Here is a 24,613-nt window from a genome sequence, read left to right on the forward strand (position 1 = left end):
CTTTACATACTGACGTCAAATGTAACATTTTATATGGTTGTATTCAGTTGCCTTAATAGAAATCTGTAGTAATAACAGACAATGTGTACCTCAAATTCCATGATGCCCACTTTTATCAAGGGCTTCAATTCAAGAAACAATATTTATGGACTTTTGTTTTTACATGGTTGAATTTTATCCTTGAATCAAGCCAAACCCAGTACCTGGACCCCACTGTTTGGGACCTTCATGCCATGGTTTCTGTTGAGTAGTAAAAAACTGAATTTTTTTCTTAGCTGACTGCATCTATAAGTTTGAGGCACCTGGTGTTAGCACATCTGAATTGCAGTTTTGGCTCTTGAGAGAAGAAAATAAACCTTTTCAAAATTGAGCCCCAAAACATATGAAATGAAGACAAATTTTGTATCTTCCTACAAAGAGAAGAGGAAGCCAGTTCTCCCTGCAGGAAATGGCAGACCATCTCAGCTCAGCTGATGTGCATGGCCAGAATTCATTATTCTGAAGAGTAAAGCAAGGTGAAGAGAGCAGGGCAAGTGGTACAGGCCACCTTCTTATTTGGCGACTATTTCCTGATGGAACATTCCTTTCCTGAGCATTCATTACCCAAGACCTTCTCCTCTTCTCTTCACCAATCCTGACATCATCTACTCAAACCCAGCCCCTAGTCTGGGAAGCCAGCCCTGCTTTGGCACTCCTCACTCCAGGCCTGTTTCAACACCTGTCCATAGAGATTACTTCAACAGAAGCAGCAGTATCTTCCCCTCAATTCAAGTCAAGGCAGAAGGAAGTCCATATACCACTTCTGCTTCTGAAACAGCTTTTGCTGGTTCCGTTTGTGACTGCTGACAGTTCTGTTAGCACCTGAAGTTTTTTGCTAAGAATTTAAAGCTAAATGTTCTAAATAACTATATAAATTTTAACTTCAGACACAGATATAACAAATACATAAATATGCAAAAGAAGCCTATTCTAATTCTATTCTAAGTGATACATTTCTAAAATATAAAGAATTTCAGCTATAGACCAAAATAAAAACCACAATAGCTATATATTGAATACTACTTGCTAAGTCCTTTATATCATCTAATTTAATCTTTACTAACTTAATCAGTAATTTAACTGGGATTTAATTAGTACTAATTTTACTGAAGTCTAATTTAAACCTATGGGGGTACTTTCACTATCTCTAGTTTAATATGAGGAAACAGACTTTCAGAAATTAAGTCATTTGTCAGGCGCCTGGGTGGGCTCCATCGGTTAACCATCTGCCTTCCGCTCAGGTCATGATCCCAGGATCCTGGGATCGAGTCCCGCGTCAGTCTGCCTGTTCAGTGGGGAGTCTGCCCCTATGCCCCGCCCCCCCCCTGCACACTCTCTCTCTTTCTCAAAAATAAATAAATAAATAAATCTTTAAAAAAGAAAAGGAAATTCAGTCATTTGCCCAAGGCCACAGAGCTAGTGAGTTGAAGAAGATGGAGCTATTAACCAGTTCTTGTTTCTCCCATTAATTAAAAAAAGCCAGCCAAGAAGCATGCTCCAATGTTGTTTTACCCATGAGATAAATGATTTAACCAGTCTGGTCTAAGGACGTTGGAGGGTTGTGCGGCACACATAGGGAGATTGCACATGCATATTGGGTTATTTTTCGGTCAGTAGATTTTGACTTCCAGAGATCCATTCAAAATCTCACTGCAGGACTCCTGGGAGGAGAAATGTAAACCAGGAAGACTGGCAGAACAAGAGATGCATTCTGTGTCCAGTAGGAAACTAACCATCAAAGTAAGGATTTAACCTGTAAATACACTCTTTGTCACTAATGACTTCTACTTTGAGCCACTTGTCTGCAGACTCATAACCAACCTTGGCAAAGCTCCTCCCTCAGAAGGCGCCTGTAGAAAGCAGCCGCCCTGGTCTGGCATTTAACTGCTTGGGTTCAGATTCCAGCTCATCTTTTACTAGATGTTGGGCCTCCAAAGAGCTAGTTAACTTGTCTAAACCTCAGTTTCTTCAAGTGTGAATTAGAGACAATAACAGCTCCTAGCTCACCAAGTTGTGTGGGGATTAAAGGAGATAATATTTGCATAATGTCTAGCCCAGGGCTCAATCAACATTAGCATTAGAGACCAGGACTATCAGATATTTATTTTTTAAACGAGGAAGCCCTGAATTTAGCTTCCTCTTTGATAAAATACAAATAAAAACAAGACACAAAAATGTTCTTTTTTCTAATCATTAACCAAGTATCCTGGTTTTGTATCAGGATTTTCTGAACCTGAACTTCATTTTTCTGAATGCTCGATAGGTGGAAACTGCCTGAAATTTGTTTTCTGTTGTAGAGGAGGAAAGAGGACCATGTCCTTGAGGTTAGACACTTGGTTCCAGATCCACTTAAGTGATCCCTCCAGATCTCAGAGAAGTCAAGTGCCTCTTTGTTGTCATTGGAGGCAGTACTCCTCATTTGAGGCACATATTGTGGTGGTAAACAGATCGCTGAGTCTCTTTCTACTTCCTGGCACAGGAACAATGTCTGTTTTGTTGGCTGTCCAGCCCAGTTAATAGTTGTTAAGTGAATGATCCACATGCAGATACTTCTGATGTTAAGCTTGAATGTGGTGAAACCATGTTTCATAAGATAGGGTACATCTCTACAGAATGACTCCCCTCCCCACTCCTGGGAACCCTAGAGCTGACTTCCTGATCTTCATCTTCTCAAGACTTGGCTAACATCATTCAGATGTTTCCTATGGAGTTTAAAAGCCCTACTTATATAACTGTAGAACTGTATTAAAATGTAAAGGAGAGGCAGTCTTTATACATTGGCTTTAATAACTAACCCTTCCACCAGTGGTGCCTTTTAGCCCCTCACTCTTTGGGGCAGTCCTTTAACTTCTGCCTTGTTGGTGCAGTGACCTCAAGTGGCCACACTCTGTAAGTGCAAGAGGATATGAACCAAGCCCTGCCAGGCCACAGAGGATTCCTGCTGCAAAAACCATGTCCAGGAGTCTGTTGTTCCATAAAGATCTGGACCCCGTGGTAGAGAACAATAGAAGGAAATTTGAAATTGGAGCCAAATAAAGTCAGTTTTTCTGAAATATGAGCCGGTCCTCAGAGAAGTTCAAAAGTAGCCCCAGGTTCTGTTCATTCAACAACCATTTTTACTGAATGCTTGCTGTGTACCAGGCTGTATGCTTAGACAGGGCTGGTTCATCAGTATGTGACCTATGCGGTTGCTCTTGGCTTAATGCTCTGCCATCTCCACCTTGTAATCCTTAATAATTTCTGAACAAAGGGGCCTGTATTTTCATCTTGCCGCTAGTCCTACCCTCAGAACAATGTCTTGAAAGCTCCATTGGCTCACCCATCCCAAAGCTAAACATTTTCAAGTCCATTGAGCAACTGAAGAGCAATGTTATTCTCTGAGTTCCATTCTAGCTTTTCCTTCCTCTTCCCTCCCACCCCCAGCTTATAACATCAACTATTCTCCTTTCTTTGCCTCATTGTTGGTTTTTCTGTTCATCCTGTTCAATGCACTCTCTACTCCTCACTCCTGTCTCACTTAGCTTCCCTATATTCCTTTTGCCCTTTCTCCCTCTCCCTCACGTGTCCTATTTTTCTTCTCTCAGCAAAGTGGGTTTAGAAATGTAACTAATGTAATGTAATGAAATAATAGTAAGAGCTGACATTTACGTCCTGGCCACTCTCGCAAAACAGCATCCCTGGACCTCCCTCGCCCTGTTTTGTTCTTCATCATAGCACTTAATACCACCTTTTTTTTTAAAACATAAAACCTTATTGACCACTGTTTACCAGTATTTACAATAAACAATATGCAGCCGGATAACATTGTGACCAGCAAGTTACTGTTTTCCCTAGTTTATGCTGAAACAGTAACTCAAATAGAGAGAAGATTGAGCCTACATGCAAGGAATGAGTTGGGGTAAAGAAAAAACAAGCAGGTCAAGAATTTAGATTGCAGAAGTTTGTTCACCCATTTATTCCTGCAGGTCCTAAATCGGCAACATCTCTAACCATCTGATTATGATTAAGTTTCCATGAACAAAGTCTTAGACATTCCATGAATCATGACCTTTTAGTCAATACAGCACAGTGATTTCAATTTCTTGAAAGGGAATGGTTCTGAGCACCTGGGTGGCTCAGTCAGTTAAGCATCCAACTCTTGATTTTGGCTCAGGTCATGATTTCAGGGTCATGGGATCAAAACCCACGTTGGGCTCCTCACTCCGCGGGGAGTCGGCTTCTCCCTCTGCCCCTCCCCCTGCTCATGCTCTCTATCTCTCTCCCAAATAAATAAATTAAAAAAAAATTTTAAAAAGGAATGGTTCACTAGAAGGAAGCTTTAAATGTCTATTTCACTAGGTTTTGTTACCCAACGAAAACATACCAGGACTTGTCTAGTTTTCTCATTTGGGTGGGGAGGTTGTTGGCAGTGATAATATTTTCCTTTCAGGGATCTTGCAAATAAACTTGCATTTATATGACTGTAGATATGGATATGGATTCTGATATGGCTGCTTTTAAATTGTCCAATTTAAATTGTTTACATTATATTTAAATTGTCTAGTTAATTACAAAATTTGAAAGGTTAAGGCTTCAGGAAAAATTTATATTTAAGTGATTTCTTAGATTGCTGAAAATGATGACATCCTAGAAACATAGGCTTATCCATGGTTATAAAATGCTGTTTTTGTTTTGGTGACTGTTAAAAAAAGAAAAGAAAAGAAAACGATTTACATATGTATTTTAAGTATACACACACACAAACTAAATAAACAAAAAACCCAGAATGGTCCTCAGGCATAGAGGATTTAAACACAAATTCTGATTGAGTAACAAATATGAAGATTTCCCCCAACATTTATTCATTTTTTTTAATTTAATTTATTTACCTGAGAGAGAGAGAGTACAAATGGGAGGAAGGACAGAGGGAGAGAGAGAAGCAGACTCCCTGCTGAGTGTAGAGCCTGCCATGGTGCTGGATCCCAGGACCCCTGAGATCATGACCTGAGCCAAAGTCAGATGTTTAACAAACTGAGCCACCCAGGCCCCCCTCCCCCAACATTTAGAAAAGGTGTTCTCTAATGCAGGGGAATAATATACTGTGGTTTCAAATACTCTTTTCTGATAAAGGAAGCAACTACAGAAAGCTTTTATTTGTTCAAAGTAACCAGTGGTATAGATGCAAAAGTCCCCAACAATTCCCCCAATACTACTTCAAAACAAACATACCAAAGTTGATTTTCATTAGGATGTTATTTCCTCACACTGATAAATCAAAAAACCAAAACCCAGATTTTATTTATATATCTATAAATATGTAAAGCAAAACAAGCAATTATTGAGCTTCATCTTCTCGACAAGAATGCCAAGTTAGTTTCTCTTCATAAAAAGCAATGACAGGGGCACCTGGGGGGCTCAGTCAGTTAAGCATCTGAGTCTTGATTTTGGCTCAGGCCGTGATCTCAGGGTCATAGAATTGAGCCCCACATCAGGCTCCACACTCAGCCGGAAGTCTGCTTTTCTCCCTCTCCCTCTGCCCCTCTGTGCTCTCACTCTCTCTCAAATAAATAAATAAATTTTTTAAAAATCTTAAAAAGCAATTACAGTGGGGACACCTGGGTTAAGCAGCTGACTCTTGATCTCAGCTCAGGTTTTGATCTCAGGGTCATGAGTTCAAGCCCCATGTTGGGCTATATACCCTGTGTATGGAGCCTAATTGAAAAAAAAAAAACTTTTTTAAGCAATTACAATTTAAGGACCCTTCCTATTTGCCTCTTTTGCCAGCACCAAGTCGGCCTCATCTGAATCTTTCCATTTCATGAGAGACTTGAATTCTCCACTGCTGTCTGTGATACCAATTATTTGTTCAGGACCAAGACCTCTGGCAAAGCCTCTTGGTTCATCGGCAACATCTCTTTTCTTCTTTGATTTGCCATAGTCAGATTCACTGTCAGATAAAGATTGTCTTTTGGTACCATCTTTTTCTTTACCAGCTTTCAAGAATTAAGAAATGCTTCAATTAACTCTGGACCATCTGAATTTTCTTCAGGTTCCCAAGTATCATCAGCATCTGTGAATCCCTTCTACTTCATGAAATACTCCACCTTCCCCTTCACTACCCACTGGTCCAGTATTTTTCCACCACAAATTCCTCAGGCTCTGCCTCTTCTACTTTTTTACTCTTTCCATTCTCTTTCTTTCCCCTTTTTTTCCCCCCCAGAGAGGGAGGGGGAGGGGCAGAGGGGGAGGGAGAGGGAGGGGGAGAGAGAGAGAGAGAGAGAGAGAGAGAGAGAAAATCCTAAGCAGATTCCATGCCTAGCGTGGAGCCCGAATCAGGGTTGGATCTCACGACCCTGAGGTCATGATCTGAGTCGAAATCAAGAGTCAGATGGTTAACTGACTAAGCCACCCAGGCGCCCCTTCTTTACCATTCTTTGCAATCTAGTTTAATTGGAGGCCATTTTTTTTATTGCAGACTGGAAGAGCTACTTGAAGAGCAGCCCCTGAGCGGCTCCGGGTCTTCAGTGTCCCAAGCCCTGAATGCTTCAGGCTCCAGCCACATCTGAGAGGGGCAGGGGGTGCCGGGGAACTGCCACCATACCACTTTTCTATTTGTTTATTTCTAGCTCCCTTCACTAAAATACAAGCTCCCTCTGAGCAGGGACTGTCCAGGTCTTCATCTTGCTCTATCAACAGCAAAACCATTGACCATCCCAGACCACTGCCTGCCACACCGTAGGCGCTCCATAAACATTTATTTACTGAATGAATGAACAAATGAGTGAATGAGCATTTACTATGTATGAGGCATTACATTAAATACATTTCATGCCTAATTCATGTAATCCTTTCAGTAGATCTATTAGTAATGACAGATGCAAAATTTGAACCTACATCCTCTGGCTCCAGAGTCCATTCATTTAACCAGTAAAGAAACAAAACTGTCTCCCTGGTTAAAATACTTAGTTCCCAGATATAAAAATGTTTTTTAGCTTTTCTCTTGTGTTGCACTGAAGATCAAACAGCGAATGCTATCACTGAAATGTTCAGAAGTTTGCCAACTACACAGCCCACTCTCACTGGGGACTCAGGCTTTCCCGAGGTGCTGCGGACAGGTGGACCTTAGTCATGGTTAGGCCCACATTTATTCCTGGACAGTTTCTCTGGACTCCATATATATCCACAACATGTAGCACACTACACCATTCTCATCCAAGATTAACTGAGGTAATGATATTACATTAGTATAAAATATAAGCATTAGTAAATATGGTTTTGAAAAAGGGATACCTCTCTCCCCCGAATATTATACAACCAAAATAAAATTCACATTACTCAATATTTCCCACTTAATCAGTATTTCAAGATGTTGTGAGTGCTTGTTTATTTCAACACTCTATATATTTATTAAATTATACTGGAATATATATCCCAGATGTAAATTAGACATAATAATAATAGCTAATATTTATTGAGCATTTACAATGTGCTAGGCAGGCATTGTGCTAAGCACTTTGTATTTATTAACCATTTGAGATGGGTTGTATTATAATCTCCATTTCTGGGGCGCCTAGGTGGCTCAGTCAATTAAGTGCCTGCCTTCAGCTCAGGTCATGATCTCAGTGTCCTGGGATCGTGCCCCCCACTCAGGTTCAGCTCTGCACTCAGCTTGGGAGTCTGCTTCTCCCTTTCCCTGTCTCTCTGCCACTCCCCTTTCTTGTGCTCACGCAGTCTCTCTCTCTCTCTCAGATAAATGGATAAAATCTTTAAAAAAAGTTATTAATCCCTACTTTATAGTTTCAGAAACTAAAGCCAAAATTAAACAACTAATAAAACCTGGACCTTTGATGTTAATCAGTGTACTTAATGGGGTAAGATTTAATAGAAAGCTTACATTTCTGAAGGTGTATACAGCAAGAGCATTGTAAAACGTCTACAGGCGCTAACTAGTTATATTAGCATGTCATCCCAATTTATTGTATACACAGTTTATTAGTTGGATTTTGTTAATGTTTTCTGTCCTTTCCTAAAAGCATGTTATCTTCATTCCTAAAAACATTAAAGTCAGAGAAATAACAGTATCCTGTTTGCTCTGAAACTGGTAAAACTTCATGGTCAGCTTTTGGAAAAGAGCCCGAGAGAGTCTGAATACAACTGTAAAACAATTATGTTATCATAAAACAATTACAAAAATTTCTTCTGGTACGTCATCTTGTACAATTCCCTTTTCCTCCTATTTTTCCCAGCCCTCTGTAAGGCCTTCTTTGGACATGTCCCCTTTCTCTACTTCCCACTAACTTTGCAGCGCCCTCAATCTGCCCTTCTCTTCCCTCGGGGTCAGCTAGAGCAATAAGACACATTGTGACTTGTGAACCCAAAAGGCTTCAGACATGCTGTGACTTCAGGACCTGTTCTAAGAGCCTAACAACATACCTGCAGGACCCCAGGAGGCAGCAGGAGCCCAGGCAACATCCAGGGTGGAGTCAGGACCCACGGAGTAGGGCAGGTCTAATGGCAAGGCCTGGCCGCAGGAAGCTCTAGCATGAACATGGTAAATGTTATGAACACTGCTGCTGCCCTCTCCGACATCCGTGGCTGACATCATTAATTTATCAGACTCACCTCAATGTGGGATTCAGGCAATCACTACCAATGCGTTGGAATTGATGTGCTGCGTGACACCTGGTGCCCATCCTTCTTAAAGGAAGTTGGGAAGGCTGAATAAGGCCACTGCTAGCACTTTCCTTTAGTGGGGCTCCAAACAGCCCTTAAGCCTACCAGGGATAAGCATGCCCCCAGATGCATGGGCGCCTGGGTGGCTCAGTTGGTTGAGCGACTGCCTTCGGCTCAGGTCATGATCTTGGAATCCCGGGATCGAGTCCCGCATCAGGCTCCCTGCTCGGCAGTGAGTCTGCTTCTCCCCCGGACCCTCCCCCCTCTCATGCTCTCTCTCTCTATCTCATTCTCTCTCTCAAATAAATAAAAAATCTTTAAAAAAAAAAAAAAAAGCATGCCCCCAGATGCAAGAGCTGCAAGGAGCTGGACATATATCTAAGCCACATGGGGGGACTGGAATGAAAGTCAGAAAATTGAAAAATAGGGGTGCCTGGGTGGCTCAGTCGTTAAGCGTCTGCCTTCGGCTCAGGTCATAGTCCCAGGGTCCTGGGATCGAGTCCTGCATCGGGCTCCCTGCTCAGCGGGAAGCCTGCTTCTCCCTCTGTCACTCCCCCTACTTGTGCGCGCTCTCTCTCTCTCTGTGTTTCTCTGTCAAATACATAAATAAAATCTTTTTTAAAAATTAAAAAAAAGAAAATTGAAAAAGACTGAGAAAATCCCATGGAAATTAGCAAACGGTGGTAACATGATAAAAGCAGTTATGTCCAGGGCAAAAGGGTAAGGGCCCCAAAACTAATTCCAGCTGCCACCTGCTGGTGAGTTTCAGCCTACCAGCCATCTGACCGCCCAAAGCTAAGCCATGCTAGGACGACAGAGGCACTAGCAGTAGACCTTTCTCGACGTTTCTCCCTTTTCTCTTAAACTCACTCACCATCTGCATAGCTAATATCAAATTCTGCTTTTCTACCCTGGAATTTTATTCCCAACTCCATTGTTAGAGCTGCCTGCGATGTCTTTAATGGCTATTTCATTGGCAACACAAATCATGGAAAAATACAGTATCTCAGCTCTCCCCTAAAACTCTCTCTCCTTTAAACTTAATACTACAGGCAGCGGGGGGCGCCTGGGTGGCTCAGACGGTTTAAGTGTCTGCCTTCGGCTCAGGTCATGATCCCAGGGTCCTGGGATCCAGCCCCACCTCGGGGTCCCCGCTCAGCGGGAAGCCTGCTTCTCCCTCTCCCACTCCCCCTGCTTGTGTTCCCTCTCGTGCTGTGTCTCTCTCTGTCAAATAAATAAATAAAATCTTAAAAAAAAAAAATACTACAGGCAGCAGTCCCATTTCACACAAAGAATGAAAACAAACACAGGACCTCAGAATCATCTGATTCTTGTCCACTTTTCCACACACACAAAAAAAAGGAGGGCCAAAGGAGCAGACCCCAGGTCCCAGTGGGAGAGTCAGGCAGGAGACAGGCTGGACTATCTGGGAGAAGCTTGTTCTGGGTGCAGCCAAGTGGGATATCGGGAAGAGGGGGGAATGCACACAGGCAGGGCGAAAGAGACTATGGACCATTGACAGTACCCAACGGCATGACTCCTGGTCTCAACAACCCCCTACAACTCCTTGGGGAGAGGAGACCCAACCCCCCACATGATGTGTGGGGGTGAGTGCTAGGAAGCTTGCACCCCGTGAAAGATGAGCTGCTGACTCACCCTTAAATGACCAAAGCAGAAACCGTCTCTAAGTCCTGAGTCACTGAGCTCTGGGGAGAGCACCTTGTTAGAGGAACAAACCCCACCTGGCTCTGATCTGAACCCTGACCTCGAACAGGGCACCTCAGACTCCCTACCTGGAAAACCAGGTGGGCAGGGGAAGGAAGCTAACAGAGTCAAAGATTTTATGACAGGAAATGTTTGTTGAAGCAATGCCTTTCTTCTGTGACAAGGAAAAGTGAACAGAACTCTCAATTCCCAGGTGCAGGGCTTTCCCTGAGACTGTTTCTCTCCTGTATTGCCAGCCCTGTCCTCTCAGTGTCCTAACGCTTCCCTCACTGTCCACTCCAGGGCCTCCCAGCAGGGCCTGTGTAACCCCACTGGCCAATCCGCATCCAACCAAATCCACTAGCCGCCATCTCTGCCTTTAGAGCTTGTAGCTATTCAAATATTTCCACCACCGCCTCTGCTTCCCTCAAACGATAACTTTCTCTCTCAACTGCCTCCTTTCTTTTGCTTCACAAGGTCACCATGATGAGTTCAGAAGCTCATACAAATCAGTTCAACAAATATTTATCTAGCTACTCTGTTGGCAGAATCTTCCGCAGAGGATACAGAGGTAAAAGGAAGATACATTCCTGACCTCAGGAATCTTTCCCCCTGAAAATGGTTATAAAATAACACACACACTTTAAGTCAGAATAAATGCCCTGGATTCTTTGGGACTTCAAAGGATGGGTATTCACATGTGGCTGTGGGATCATGAGAGGCTTCATAGAAGAAAAAACATTTGAACCATACCCTGCAAGGCAGGTTGCAGGGCTAAGAGTGAATAATAATAATAATAATAATAATAATAAAAAACCATGGACACAGGAGGAAGAAAATCTCAGGACACATTATCAAATGGTAAACAGTCTAGTTCAGCCAAAATGGAAGTCCTGTCTTGATTTTCCAATTCTCATATTTGAACATACGGGCCGATGTGTTTTGTAAGAACAGTAGAAAAGAACAGTTGACAATGGAACATCAATGACATGTATACGTATGTGCAAAAAAGCATCGAATGCCAGTCTAAGAAGTCTTCATCTAATCAATGATTAAAGCAAAAGTTTAGGAAAACTAATTTTGGTTAATATTGTCCCAGATAAAGTTTTATTAAGAGCTCTGTGTCTACCCTCTAAATAACACTGGGGTGTTTTAGCGGGAGCCTTTGCAAAAGAATGCTCTCATCCCTTGTTCAATAACCCAGACATGAAGCTAACAGTGGATACTGCAGGTCCACTCTGGTGGCGACAGGACAACACCTGGAGAAAATATCGATGTTGTCTCTCCTCTTGAGGGTGACACTGGGAGAGTGCTGTGAGGGCCGGATCTACACTGATTTCTTCTTTAGGAAGACCAGGTGCAAGACCGGGAATATTTGCCCTAAAAACAGAGGGTAGGAAAGCTCCAAGATCCAAAGCAGGAAGTCATATCCAATACCAAGCAACACTAGCTAGGAGGATAGGTCCATGGAGGGATGCTGTGTGTAGGTGTTAACCACGGTTGTGAGACCAGGGGAGAGGTGGCGAGGGTCAGGGGTTGAAGGCCAAGAGCTCTGAAGCAGAAACGGCATCAGAGGCCACAGTAACTAACATATGTCTAGGTTCCCCTCACCCCTTTGTTCCCCTTTAGACAAATGTACAAGTTCCAGAAAGTGCTGGTACAGTATAAAGTTTGTTCTATATGGAAAAAATTATTGAGTTTCCCATTAGTAAAAAAGCTCTGGTTTCTTCTACCTATTAAATAGGATAGAAATTACCTTCCCCTCTTCATGGGATGTTCATGAATGCTTGGATAAAATGAAAGTGTAAGGAAAAATTGTGATAGATTTGTAAATATTTTACAACTGCACCTACATATTGATAATCCAAGAATCAATCAATAAATATCAATGCCTTCCCATGCCCCCAACACTACCCTAGGCCCTTTGAAGAGATTCCAGATATATTTAAAGCAAAATCAAATTTAAATATTTGGGAGAAATTTACTCAGATTTAAACTGTAGCATATTTCAAAGCAACTTGGCCCTGGGCCCTTTCTGAGGATGAAGAGACAACACCCCCCACCAAAAAAAATCCTCTTATTTAATCAACAAATATTGGTCAACAAATATTTATTGACTGTTGCTATCAAATTCGGTGATTGTCATTCCCACACTGTTAGGTGTCAGTTATAGGCAGGTAGGCAGAAAGAATTAACTTTTTAAAGCCGCCCTTTTAACATAAAGATACATGGTCTTTCATTTTAATCCTGTTCTTAAAATGTGCAAATTAATCCCCCTATTACCAAAGAAGCTATTTTTAAATGTTACGTGGAAATTAAAAAAAGTACACATCTGAGAGGTCACCATATACCCGAGTAGCGACAATGCAAATAAACAGTTTGCTTTTTTTTCCCTAAAACTCACCTCTACCCAAATAGAAGTTGGTTCCACTCTACGTCTCATTGTTCTCAATGTTTTTCACTAAGCAGTATTTTAGAGAAAACCATTGAAATCTTATATAAATGAGATGGGATATCTATTTGGAGATGGCAAGAGGCCCTTTTTGATCTCTTGAAAGTCATTTCTATTTTTTAAACCTTGTGTGATGAATCAGGAAAAAAATATGCAAAAAAGAGTCAATTGTTTATTGTAATTTCTCTAAAGGTAAGAAAAGAGATAGAGATTAGGTACATACAGAATTGTAATTATTTTTCAAAAATTTTTTATTCTTTTATAGAGAAAAGCATAAAAAGAAGTGAATAAGACTGCCTTATCACCGCTAAAGGAAGAACAAACATAAAGGAGCCCTACCTTAAAGTCGCTTCAATGGGCAGCTCGAAAGACTGAATCTCAGCCAAGACATTCTCATAATTTTGATCTGGGTCTTCTTCCAACATTGCTTCACACGCCCCTGATTTTCCAGCAGCAGACATCAGATTTTGAGTGCAAAACAGTTGTAATTTATAAGAGAAATGTGGTTTTTGCTATAATTATTACAAGCGTTCTGTGTTCACCCAGAGTAGAAGCAAAAACTGCACCCACAGGCTGACTTCATGCTATCAAAATCTTTGCTTCCAAGAATGTGGCACAGCTGTTGCAGTCCTGTCCCTACTTATAACATTTTACTTATTATTAACCTTGACACAGTTCAGAAAGTTCCTGCCTGATGTCTGCTATGTTTATTTGTTTCTCAGAGATAGTAACTGCAAACTTCGGTAGGAATTAGAACCATTACACTATACAACATTATTAAATACAATTGACTTGTCAGGGCACATATTTTAATATTACTTAAGCTAAATGCATAATACAAGCCATGCTCCTAGTTATTCCTGCAATTATACCCTTGCCCACAAAATCCCAGCATGTAGCTTGTCCAGGAAAAATGTAACGCCTTATAGGCTACAATTTTGAGGCCACTGGGCTAGTTCCTTGGCTCCGCATGTCCTTCACTTCTCCATCCTAGTCACTGCTGGGTGTTTGAGCCATTCCTTCTTCTGTCCCCTGCTCAAATACAAATGCTCCCGATAGCACTTAGCTTTTAATCCTTGTTAGTCACTTTGGCCTCACTCTGCATGAGTTTGCCAGATCCTTCCTGCAGAAGAGGCTTTGATGGGGAGGGAGAAAACATGAAGATGTCGAGATGTTAAGGGGGCTGGTTGCCACTGAGAGGAAGAAAGAGTGCAGTAAGTACGGGCCTAAACGAGCAAGGGAAAATGAGGCCCACAGCCAGCCCGAAGAAGGCCTAAAAAATTAAATGGGCACATGACTCCCATTACCACTTACATTAGATCTTCCTCAAGTCCAAGTATAATCTCATGCTGTCTTGCTGACTATAGAAAGTCGGTATTTGGGGCACCTGGGTGGCTCAGTTGGTTGAGCGACTGCCCTCGGCTCAGGTCATGATCCTGGAGTCCCGGGATCGAGTCCCGCATCGGGCTCCCTGCTCAGCGGGGAGTTTGCTTCTCCCTCTGACCTTCCCCCCTCTCATGTACTCTCTCTCTCTCAAATAAATAAATAAAATCTTTTAAAAAAATTTAAAAAAAGAAAGTCAGTATTTAAAGGGATGGCTAGGGACATTTTTCCATGTGAACTTTTTTTTTTTTTTAGTATTTTATTTATTTATTTGAGAAAGAGAGACAGAGGTAGCGAGAGAGAGCACAAGTGGGGAGGAGAGGGAGAAGCAGGCTCCCCACCGAGCAGGGAGCCCGACAAGGGGCTTGATTCCAGGACCCCAGGATCATGACCTGAGCCAAAAGCAGATGCTTAACCAACTGAGCCACCCAGGCGTCCCCATATGAACCTCATTTTTACAAGATTTTATCAGATTTTTAAATTTTGCCCTGTAAAAAAACTGAAATTATTTCTCCTAAAGATGTAGTATTCATATAACTACAGGCATATGTCATAAACTGCGCCGGTTTTTCACTTCTCCCTGCATCCATACCGTGGCCAGTACCTCACCGAGGGCACAGTGTTCCTCCTTGACCCACGACCTTGGGCTTAGCCTGTGACTTCTGCTGGCCAACTATATACGAGCTGGAGGGACAGTGTGTGAGCTCTGGGCCCAGGCTTTGTGAGGTCTCACTTATTTCTATTTGTCCTCATGCACCTCTGCCAGCACCTGGGAACACAGGCCCTGCCTAGCTCGCTGGTCCACGGAGGATGAGAGATACATGAAGCAGGGTCATCCCCCCTGATTCACAAAGTGCAAAGAGAGGCATATATTCCCATGCAGCTGCAGCAGCTTGAAGCAAAGCTGCCCACCCAAACCTGGGCTGAGTCAGCCAGGCCCCAGTGACCCACAGACGCAGGAGCAATAATAAATGGTTGTTGTTTTCGGCCACTGAATGATGGGTCAGGCAGCAAGAGCAGATCAGTGCAGGATCCTTCACTCCAGCTCCACCAATAGCTTCAACTCTCAGCCCCACTGTTCGTCCACTGCAGGATGCAACAAGGCAACAGGAATACGCCTAATACCCTTTCCCTCCAGAGGAAGTGATGACTGCCCTCCTCCAAGACTCGACAAAAAGCAGTGATCTTCTATCTTGTGTTAAAGTCACTTGTGTGAAAGGTTTTTAAATTTATACCAAATCATCAGATTATTTAAGAACAGAATGTCTATTTGATTCATATTTGTATTCCACATAACACTTAACACATTGCTCTGTATACTGTAGGTGCTCAAAAATGTTTATTGAATGAATAATAGCAAAAGCTACAAGCTAAGAGTTACCTCTGCCTTGTTAGGAAATGTTGGTCCAAATTATGCAAAACTCTGACAGTTCCATATTGAATTTATCAGAATCTGAAAATATATAAATAAAAACACAATGGGAAATCACTCTGGGGGGTATCTGGGGGGCTCAGTCGGTTAAACGTCCTCTTGATTTCAGCTCAGGTCATGATCTCAGGGTTGTGAGATCGAGCCCTGAATCAGGCACCGCGCTGGGTATGGCGTCTGCTTAAGATTCTCTATCTCCCTCTCCTTCTGCCCCTCCCCCCTCTCTCTCCCTCTCTGAAAAAAAAAAAAAAAGAAAAGATAGAAAGAAAGAAATCACTCTGGTCATAAGAGAATGTTGGTCATCACTATACTATGCTGTAGAGAACAATTCGTAGGTAATGCCACTGTACCCATGAACATATATCTGTGATGATCCATCCAGCCCTAAGCATCATGCAGTTAAAAAAAAATTGATTCTTCTCCCCACATACACCAAATTTTTATTTTTAAAATTTCCTTTTTTTTTTAAAGATGTTATTTATTTATTTGACAGAAAGGGAGAGCCCAAGCAGGGGGAGCAGCAGAGGGAGAGGGAGAAGCAGGCTCTCCGCTGAGCAGGGAGACTGACTGAGCCACTCAGGTGCCCCTATTTTTAAAATTTTCAAACTTACAGAAAAGTTAAAGAACACAACAAACAGCTACATACCCTTCACCTGATTCACCAATTGTTAACATTTTGCCACATTTGCTTTCTCTTTCTCTCTCTGTTTATTCAAGGGGATTTTACAATGTAGGCAAATGCTTTTAATATATGTTGGGAGAGGGGGACGCCTGGGTGGCTCCATCCGTTGAACATCTGCCTTCAGCTCAGGCCATGATCTCAGGATCCTGGGGTGGAGCCCAGGGGCTCCCTGCTCAGCAGGAGCCTGCTTCTCCCTTTGCCTGCCCCTCCCCCTGCTTGTGCACATTCTCTGTCTCTCTGTGTGTCAAATAAATAAATTTCTAAAAAATAATAGTATATACTGTGAGAAAACTGTTTTCCTTTAAATAGAGTATTTTTAGAATAGTAATAGTATAGCAGCGTACTACACAGTAGCATGATTAATACATCACAATTGTTACTGCATGACCCCATTCCTACTATGCAGCGCCGTTACCCTCTTGTGTACAGCCAACTCCCCCCCGAGATTCAAGGTCTTTCAACCTGTTGACCTGGCTGCCTCCCTCGGGCTCCTCAGCTCTCCCTACCCCTCCTCCACTCCCACCTCACTCTCTTCTACTCCTCCCACTTCTGTTAAGTGAATTTTCCCTCTGCCTCTTACTTTCTTCTAAGCCGTGTAAGACACAGGCAACAACTTCCTGTTTCCACTGGCTAACCAGCATCTTCCTTTTATTCAAAACTTTCCTTGAGTGCCATTTCCTGCCGGAAGTCCACGCAGATTGAACGAACAGGAGACCATCTCCTCCCGAAAGTAACAGTTAAGAAAAACAACCTCCCCTATCCCATAGTGCTGACAACAGATTCACCAAATAAGGAAAAGAAAAGGAGGAAATGGAAATATTTTAAACAGATATATTCCAAGATGCCCATAAAAGAGACTGGTGTGTGTGACTGGAATGTTCCTGGTCTCCACCCTCAACCTCTCCTCCCAGCTGCAGCTCAAACTGTTTTGGACTACTTCCTAGGAGCAAGCCTGACCGCTGACAGGAGCCTTTTAAGTGGCCCTGGGCCAGTGGTTCTTGTTCCTTCGCAGCCCCAAGGCAATGCCTGGAGACTTTTTTTTTTTTTTTTTTTTTAAAGAGAGGGAGAGAGGTGAGGGGGTTGGGGGACGGCAGAGGGAGAGGGAGAGAGAATTTTAAGCAGGTTCCACGCCTCTTAGGGCAGAGCCCCACGCAGAGCTCAATCTCAGGACCCTGAGATCGTGATCTGAGCCGAGATCAAGAGTCAGACAGTAACTGACTGAGCCATCCAGGCGCCCCCGGAGACATTTTTTAATGCCAGAACTGGGGGCTGGTAGAGGCCAGAGATGCTGCTAATATAGTACACAGCACAGTCCCCCACTAACAAGGACTTATCCATCCCAAAATGCCAATAGTGCTGAGGTCGGAAAAATCCTGCCCTAAGCTGATCTTCAAGACACATCATCAGGCTATGTGTGTTGTTGATAAGGGCCCTATTATTGAGGCCCCTGACTAGGCTTTTTTCTTCCTCTGAAACTGAGTCTCTGTCTTATTAGTCTGCTAGGAACCCTAGTCCCTCTAGAACCAGCCTTTTTTTAAAAAATCAAAAAGTTTATTATTCAAATAAAACTTTTTTAATACAAATTTTTTAAAGTGGCCTTTTTAAGTTTATTTTATTTTTGAATAAAAAAATTATTTTATCTATTTATTTTTTAATAAAAACTTTTTGGAAATTAAAAAAACCAGGGGCGTCTGGGTGGCTCAGTTGGTTGAGCATCTGACTCTTGAGTTTAGCTCAGGTCAGGATCTCAGGATCATGGGATCAAGCCCCACAATGGGCTCCATGCTCAGCAGGGAGTCTGCTTGAGATTCTCTCTCTCCCTCTACCCCTCCCCCCCCCATGCACTCGCATGCACTCGCACGCACTCGCACGCACTCGTGCACGCTCTTTCAAATAAATAAATCTTTAAAAAAACAAAAAACCTCAGGCTTTTTGAGGTAAGCAGAGATTGGGTCCTTATTGTTTTTTTGCTACTGTTACTATACCTGTGGCAATTCACACACCATGGCTAGCACAAGTCAGATGCTCAATAAATATTTGTTCAATAAATTATCTTGACACAGCATTACAGTGCTTTGTAAGTAATGGGCAACCAATAAATATTTAATTTTGATATCACAGTTTATCCTACAAAAGCTATCTCAAATAAAAATAGATAAAAGTTGTTTTAGTTATATTCGTATTATTTTTCAACATTAGAAAATCTTTCAAGATATTCAGTTAAACTTTACAGCATTATACTAAAATTTTAGTAAAAATTTTTTTAAAAAAATAGGGGCGCCTGACTGGCTCAGTTGGTTAAGTAACTGCCTTCGACTCAGGTCATGATCTCAGGGTCCTGGGATGGAGCCCCATGTCGGTCTCCCTGCTCAGCTCAGCAGGGAGTCGGTTTCTCCCTCTCCCTCTGCCTGCATCTCCCCCTGCTTGTGTTCTCTCTCTCTGTGTGTGTCAAGTAAGTAAATAAAACCTTAAAAAAAAAAAAGAAATACATGCTCACTGGAAAAAAAATGAAGACAATAAATAGGGAAATCAAGATCCTCTCATCCAAAAATAACCACTGTTATCAATTTTATGTATGTCCTCCCAGATATTTTTTCATATATTTAAATAGATAATTTTGAAAATAAAATTCCCTCATGCCATAAAAAAATAAAACTATAGAATTACTATTTTCAGGATACTCACAGCAATATGGTTTGTTATAAGAAAGTTTTTTAAGAAATATCTACGGTATCCAAAACAGTGGTTCACAGAGCCATTCCATATTTTTTTCTATCATCTTCAAAATTCAGGATGTAATATTTCATTACAAAAAGCATTTTGGTCTTTCAATGGATCTGTGCTCTCAATAAACTATATTCCTACTGTTCTTTGAGGAATAAAATTGTTATGTAATTAAGGAAATTGTTTTTAAAAATCTGTTCTAAGTTTCTGCTTTAACTCATCACATTTTTCTGTTTATAAGATCTTAGAGGACATGGTGTTTCCCTGAATGTTACAGTATCATTACTGTTATCTGAGCTTCTATTCCCTGGAACATGCCATAGTTTTAGGCGTCTCTGAACCTTCATACATACTGCTTCTTTTGTCTAGAATACCTTCCCCAAACCTGTTTTCTTGTCTGTAACACAGAGATGATACTAGTAGCACCTACCTCATATGGTTGTTGTGAAGGTTACATGACTTTTAAGATTTTATTTATTTATTTGACAGAGAGAGAAAGAGAGCACAAGTAGGAGGAGCAAAAAGCAGAAGGGAGAGCAAGCTCCCTGCACAGCAGGGAGCCGGATGCGGGGCTCCATCCCAGGACCCTGGGATCATGACCTGAGCTGAAGGCAGACGCTTAACTGGGTGAGCCACCCAGGCGCCCTGGTTACATGACCTTTAAGCATTTATTAGGTAGAGCACTCTGGAGAGCGTGGCACGTGACACTAACCCGGTGTCAGCTGTTACTATGATTTACCTTTCGGGGCTTTGTTCAATGTCACCTCCTCGTTGTATATGATGATTTACTACAATCCCCCATAACTCTTTTGAGCATGTGGTCTGTATCAAAGCTCTGATCCCTGCTGTTTTTGTTATATATTTATCTACCGTACTGGACTAGGAGCTACACTACAGGAGGGAATAGGGCTTTGCTTCTTTATATTCAAAGCGTCTGGAGTGATGCTGGGCACACAGCAGGCATGGACTCAGTAATTGCTGAGCACTTGGAAGACTCAAGCAAGAATGATGGAAACAATACTGTCTTTCCAAAACAAATATGGGTAGTGTCCACTGCTTAATTAAATTGATATTTTCCCAATTTGACAAGAAAATTGTGGACTTATTGTTTCGATTAACTGAGATTATTCCTTTTCTTTATCTTCATGCAAATCTGGGGTTTCATTAAGAGAAGGCAAAGGTAAAATCTCTAACACCTACAATGTCTGTTTCTCGAGTTCTCAATAAACATAATCGCTATAGAATAAGTAGCTTCACCAAGTAAATATTTTGAACCTCTTACCTCTTCTTGATCTTATGTTGGAGTCTTCTGATTGAAAATTTTTAGGGTGCCCTTGTTGATCAGTTCCCAAATGTATCGTTCCAATTTTAGTATATGTGCTGCCGAAGCGAGCCCTTGTTTCCCAAATGTAAATCTTAAACATTTGAATCCTGGCCAGCAAGGACTCCAACAGTCTCAGCCCTATGGTCGTACAGCTAGATTATGGCGCTACCTAGTGGTCAATTTTGGGCACATAGTCTGTTGAAACTGGCTCTTGCTCTTCTAGGTTTTAATTTTCTCTCTTATCCTGGTAATTGTAAAACGTCATTAGAAATCACTGAATATCTTACTCTCTTTTTTCTACCATATCTGGCAACCGGTCGATGTGTCCTTTACCCTCCATTCCTCTACTTCAGAGCCCTTCAGCAGAACTGAGAATTTAAAGACCTGCTACAAGGCTTGTTATCAAGCTGCCAAAGATACACTTTTCTCCCACAGGAAAACCAGGATCTTTAAAGTGAGAATTCAGGACACTAACTTCTTTGAGCCATGCTACAAGAGGCTAAGCTACCATGTACCCCCTCTGAGCCCACGCTTGCACCTCTGGCTGGACGCCCATGGCAAATACACCCCTCCTTTGCACACATTCTTCTAAACAATCATTCTCTTTTCCCTCTTTTGAAACCAAACAATTCCCTCAAAAATATGGTTTCGGGCATAAAATAGGAAATAGTACTAAACAAACGGAAATGTTTTGCTTTAAATACTGAAGCCATTTGTTTACATTAAGAAATAGTTTGCATTCAAAGCCCATAATTGAAAAGAAACATGAATCATCAATCACAAGAGGACTTTATAGATAAGAAATAAGTGCCAGCCTGAACAATTGTATTAAACACGAACAACCCTGGTTGGGAGCTTTTGCTGAGTCATTTTTCAGGAAGTGGGCTGTCCAGGGATATTTTTACGGGAGGAACAATCGACAATATTTTCATATTAATAATCTCCAGTTACTTTATTGTTCTCAAAACTTTTGTTAATGAGTATTTTCCTGTTCGGTGAAGAAAAAAAAAACATTAATCAAAAGACAAAGCCTAATCTGATTTATTTTTATGTGTTTTGGTTCTTTTCTTCTACAATATTAAATATATTTAAGTAAGAGTTGTAAAACATCCTCATTCATTGAGATAATTATCAGGAAATATTTTGTTAGAATCTTTTTTTGTAAACATATGTGCTATAGCATGTATTGGCTATATTGCTTAGAGTGATCCCGAACTGTCAGTTTGGATTCCAATTCCCTTCAAGCAGCAGCAATGTTTCCACTTGGTTTGGTGCTGCTTCTTCTGCCCAACTCCTGAGATTTCGCCCAGTTACCCCTCAGTTAAGGGACAAAGAGCGTGGGCTCCTGGACACCAACTAAAAGATGAGGCCATTCACCCAAGGCCCCCTGAGAAAACACGGTCCCCAGCAGGACCGTGGAGAACAGACAGGGGTCAGTGTGTTCCAGGGAGACTCCCAAGTATACCCACTTTTTGGCCCGTCCACAAGCACTGAGCCTCTCTTTCTCTCTTAGTTTATGAATGAGGGTTTGTGACAAGGAGCTTAAGTCACCTGCCCATGGGATTAGGGGAAGTAAATTGTGAAATAAGATCATTGTGTGATTATGATTTCTGTTAGGATAAACAATTATATTTGTGGTCCTGATTTAACACAAATACATTAACCACAACATGCCCCTACCCCCACCTGCCACCACCACCCAAGCCCCAGTGAGAAAGCCTCACTTCATGTGTACAGCGTAGCTTTCCTTCTGTACGAGGTGATAAACACGGTGGGCCTGGCTATGCAGGAAAGTAAGAGAATCAAGGTAGGCTTCTGTGTAGTGTAGCAGTTACATGCACAGACTCTGGAGTTGGACTGCCTGGGTTCAAATCCTACCTCTGCTACTTATTAGCTGTGTGACCCTTGGCTCTTTTCTGTACCTGGAGTTTCCTTATCTACACAATAGACAAGCTCCTATCTCATAGATTTGTTGGGGAAATTAAATTAATTAATGCAAATAAGGTATTCAGAACAATGCCAGGAAAGTAAAAAGCACTTTAGAAGCATTAGTGTTATGCCATTGCTTAATAAGGAATGATGTTATGAACCACAGAGGATGATTTTTTGTTTTTTTTAAAATCAACTTCCTTGTAATTTTGTTATGGTGAGTAGAGCTGTTCTTCTACTTCTTTTCCAGTGGACACATGTAGATGTTCCTCTGATGCTCAGTGATCAGAGTTTTGAAAATGTCAATGACCCATAAAAATGTTAGGAGACTACAATGCTCATATGTTTATTATAAAGTTATTTTCTGTGTACTGATCTTTATGTTTGTCAATTTATTATTCACCTTTTAAAAGAAAACTATATATTTAAGAACCTACTATGTACCAAACCCTTGAGAAGCTTACAGATCAGTGGAGAAATTTCTCCTTTATTCCAACTGGATTGGGGGCAGGTAGAGGCGTCTGGGAGTGAGACACCTGCAGTCCACACCCAGGATGGCACACACACACACAAACACACACACACACACACACACACACACTTGCTGGGAGAATCCACCTCAGGGGTGACACTTGAACACAGATCTAACTGTAGAGCTCCTAACCACTATGTGATACAGCCTCCCAGTTCATTGGAGCTTCAGAACCCGGGACCATGCTTTTTACCTGAATCCTTGAACCTTCCCTTCTATGTGTAACCCCAGGAAAAACCATTTATTTGGTCTATTCCTGGCTCCTGGAGTTTATTTTTGGGAGTGAAGAGAAAAATCAACATTAGAAAAAGAAAGCGAAATCCTGGAAAAGAACCTCAAAAAAAAAAAAAAGAATCTGATAAAACACTGCAATTTTCTTACGGTTTTCCTTCATATCTCTTTGGCTTCTCCTCAGCCTCCTTCCCAAGTTTATTTTTGTCAGTCTAGTTGTTTCCAGGAATCTGTCCCCAGCTGTCTTTTCTTTTTACTCTAGATCCCTGTAAGTTCATCTTCCACTTGGGTATTGATGAGTCCCAAATGTAGACCTACAACTGAAGCTCCAGACTTCATTTCTAACCACCTACATAACATCTCTACCAGAATAGCCTGTCACCTCGCACTTGACATTCCACATGTCCAAAACTGAACTCAGTAACTCTCTCTTAGTCCATTTGGGCTGCTCTAACAGAATACCATAGACTGGGTGATGTAAACAACAGTTATTTCTCACAGTCCTGGAAAGCTGTAAGTTCAAGGCTCCAGTACATTCAGTGACTGGTGAGAGCCAGCTTCCTAGTCCATTATGGCCATCTCACAATGTCCTCATATGGCAGAAGTGGCAAAGAAGCTCTCTGGAATCTCTTTTATAAGAGCACTAATCCTATTCATGGAGGCTCCACCCTCATGACCTCATCACCTCCCAAAGGCCTTACCTCCAAATATCATCACATTGGGGATTACATTTCAAACATAGGAATTTGAGGGGGACACAGTCTGTAATACTCTCCTTCCACATTAAGCCAGTCTCCATATACCAAATACCTACCTATTAAAAATGATGTTATCCCCAAAATAGATATTCCCAAATCAATCTCTGCCTATCTCTGATCCATTAAGTCTGAACCTGGTCACCTCTGGGTCTTTGTAGCCACCATTCCCTTTATCTGGAATGCCTTTGCATCTGCCTATTTTGTGCACAAATGTCTATGTATTCTCTAAGACTCAAAACATCCCCTCCTCAAAGCCACCCTAGGTTCTCAGACTCATGTTCGCATAGGACATAATTTGGACAGAGGATGTATATCTTTTATTTCCAGTACTAAACTATAAATTCTTTGAAGACCATCTCTGGGCCTTACTCACCTTTGTAGTTCTCAGAGCATTTACTACAGGACCTCATATGTAGAAGTCATCAGTGTATGTTTGCTAGAATGATCAACTAATTAACATAATAAAAACGAACCCATGTGTTTTAGAGTGGTAAGTTATTTCTTCCTCCACCCATCATTTGTCTTCAAATTTCCCATTACCTACTATCACTTTTCTAGATTGGTCACCACTCAGAAATTTTGACATTGAAAATAGTCTGCCTCACAAAATGTTTTGGAGTATATTTGGCTTACAAGGCCTGACACAATCTGGCTCCTTACAGGGACACCTATTGTAGAGTAAAAACTGAGCTAATGACTAATATGAATTCCTTCACTTCAAATGCCATATGATAAAAAAGAAAAGTTTCCATTTATACCAGGTTTTACAGGGTT

The 24,613-nt window shown here is 41.6% G+C and overlaps 1 protein-coding gene and 1 pseudogene across 3 annotated transcripts in view; both read right to left on the minus strand.

Moving 5' to 3' along the window:
- Positions 1 to 13,399, minus strand: part of EXOC6 (exocyst complex component 6) — a 245,058-nt gene extending 231,659 nt beyond the window's left edge. Inside the window, exon 1 of one of the 3 annotated variants that reach the window (XM_025881148.2) lies at positions 13,187 to 13,399. In XM_025881148.2, the coding sequence (XP_025736933.1) occupies positions 13,187 to 13,308 (122 nt within the window). In that variant the 5' untranslated portion in view covers positions 13,309 to 13,399. The remainder of the gene's footprint in view (positions 1 to 13,186) is intronic. The other 2 variants (XM_025881146.2, XM_025881147.2) reach the window with 2 other exon arrangements.
- Positions 5,354 to 6,381, minus strand: LOC112830887 (chromobox protein homolog 3 pseudogene; annotated as a pseudogene).
- Positions 13,400 to 24,613: the final 11,214 nt, after the last annotated feature.

This window comes from Callorhinus ursinus, unplaced genomic scaffold (genome assembly GCF_003265705.2).
Source record: "Callorhinus ursinus isolate GAN/ISIS: 27379988/994484 unplaced genomic scaffold, GSC_fseal_2.0 scaffold20, whole genome shotgun sequence".
NCBI classification, from domain to species: Eukaryota; Metazoa; Chordata; class Mammalia; order Carnivora; family Otariidae; genus Callorhinus; species Callorhinus ursinus.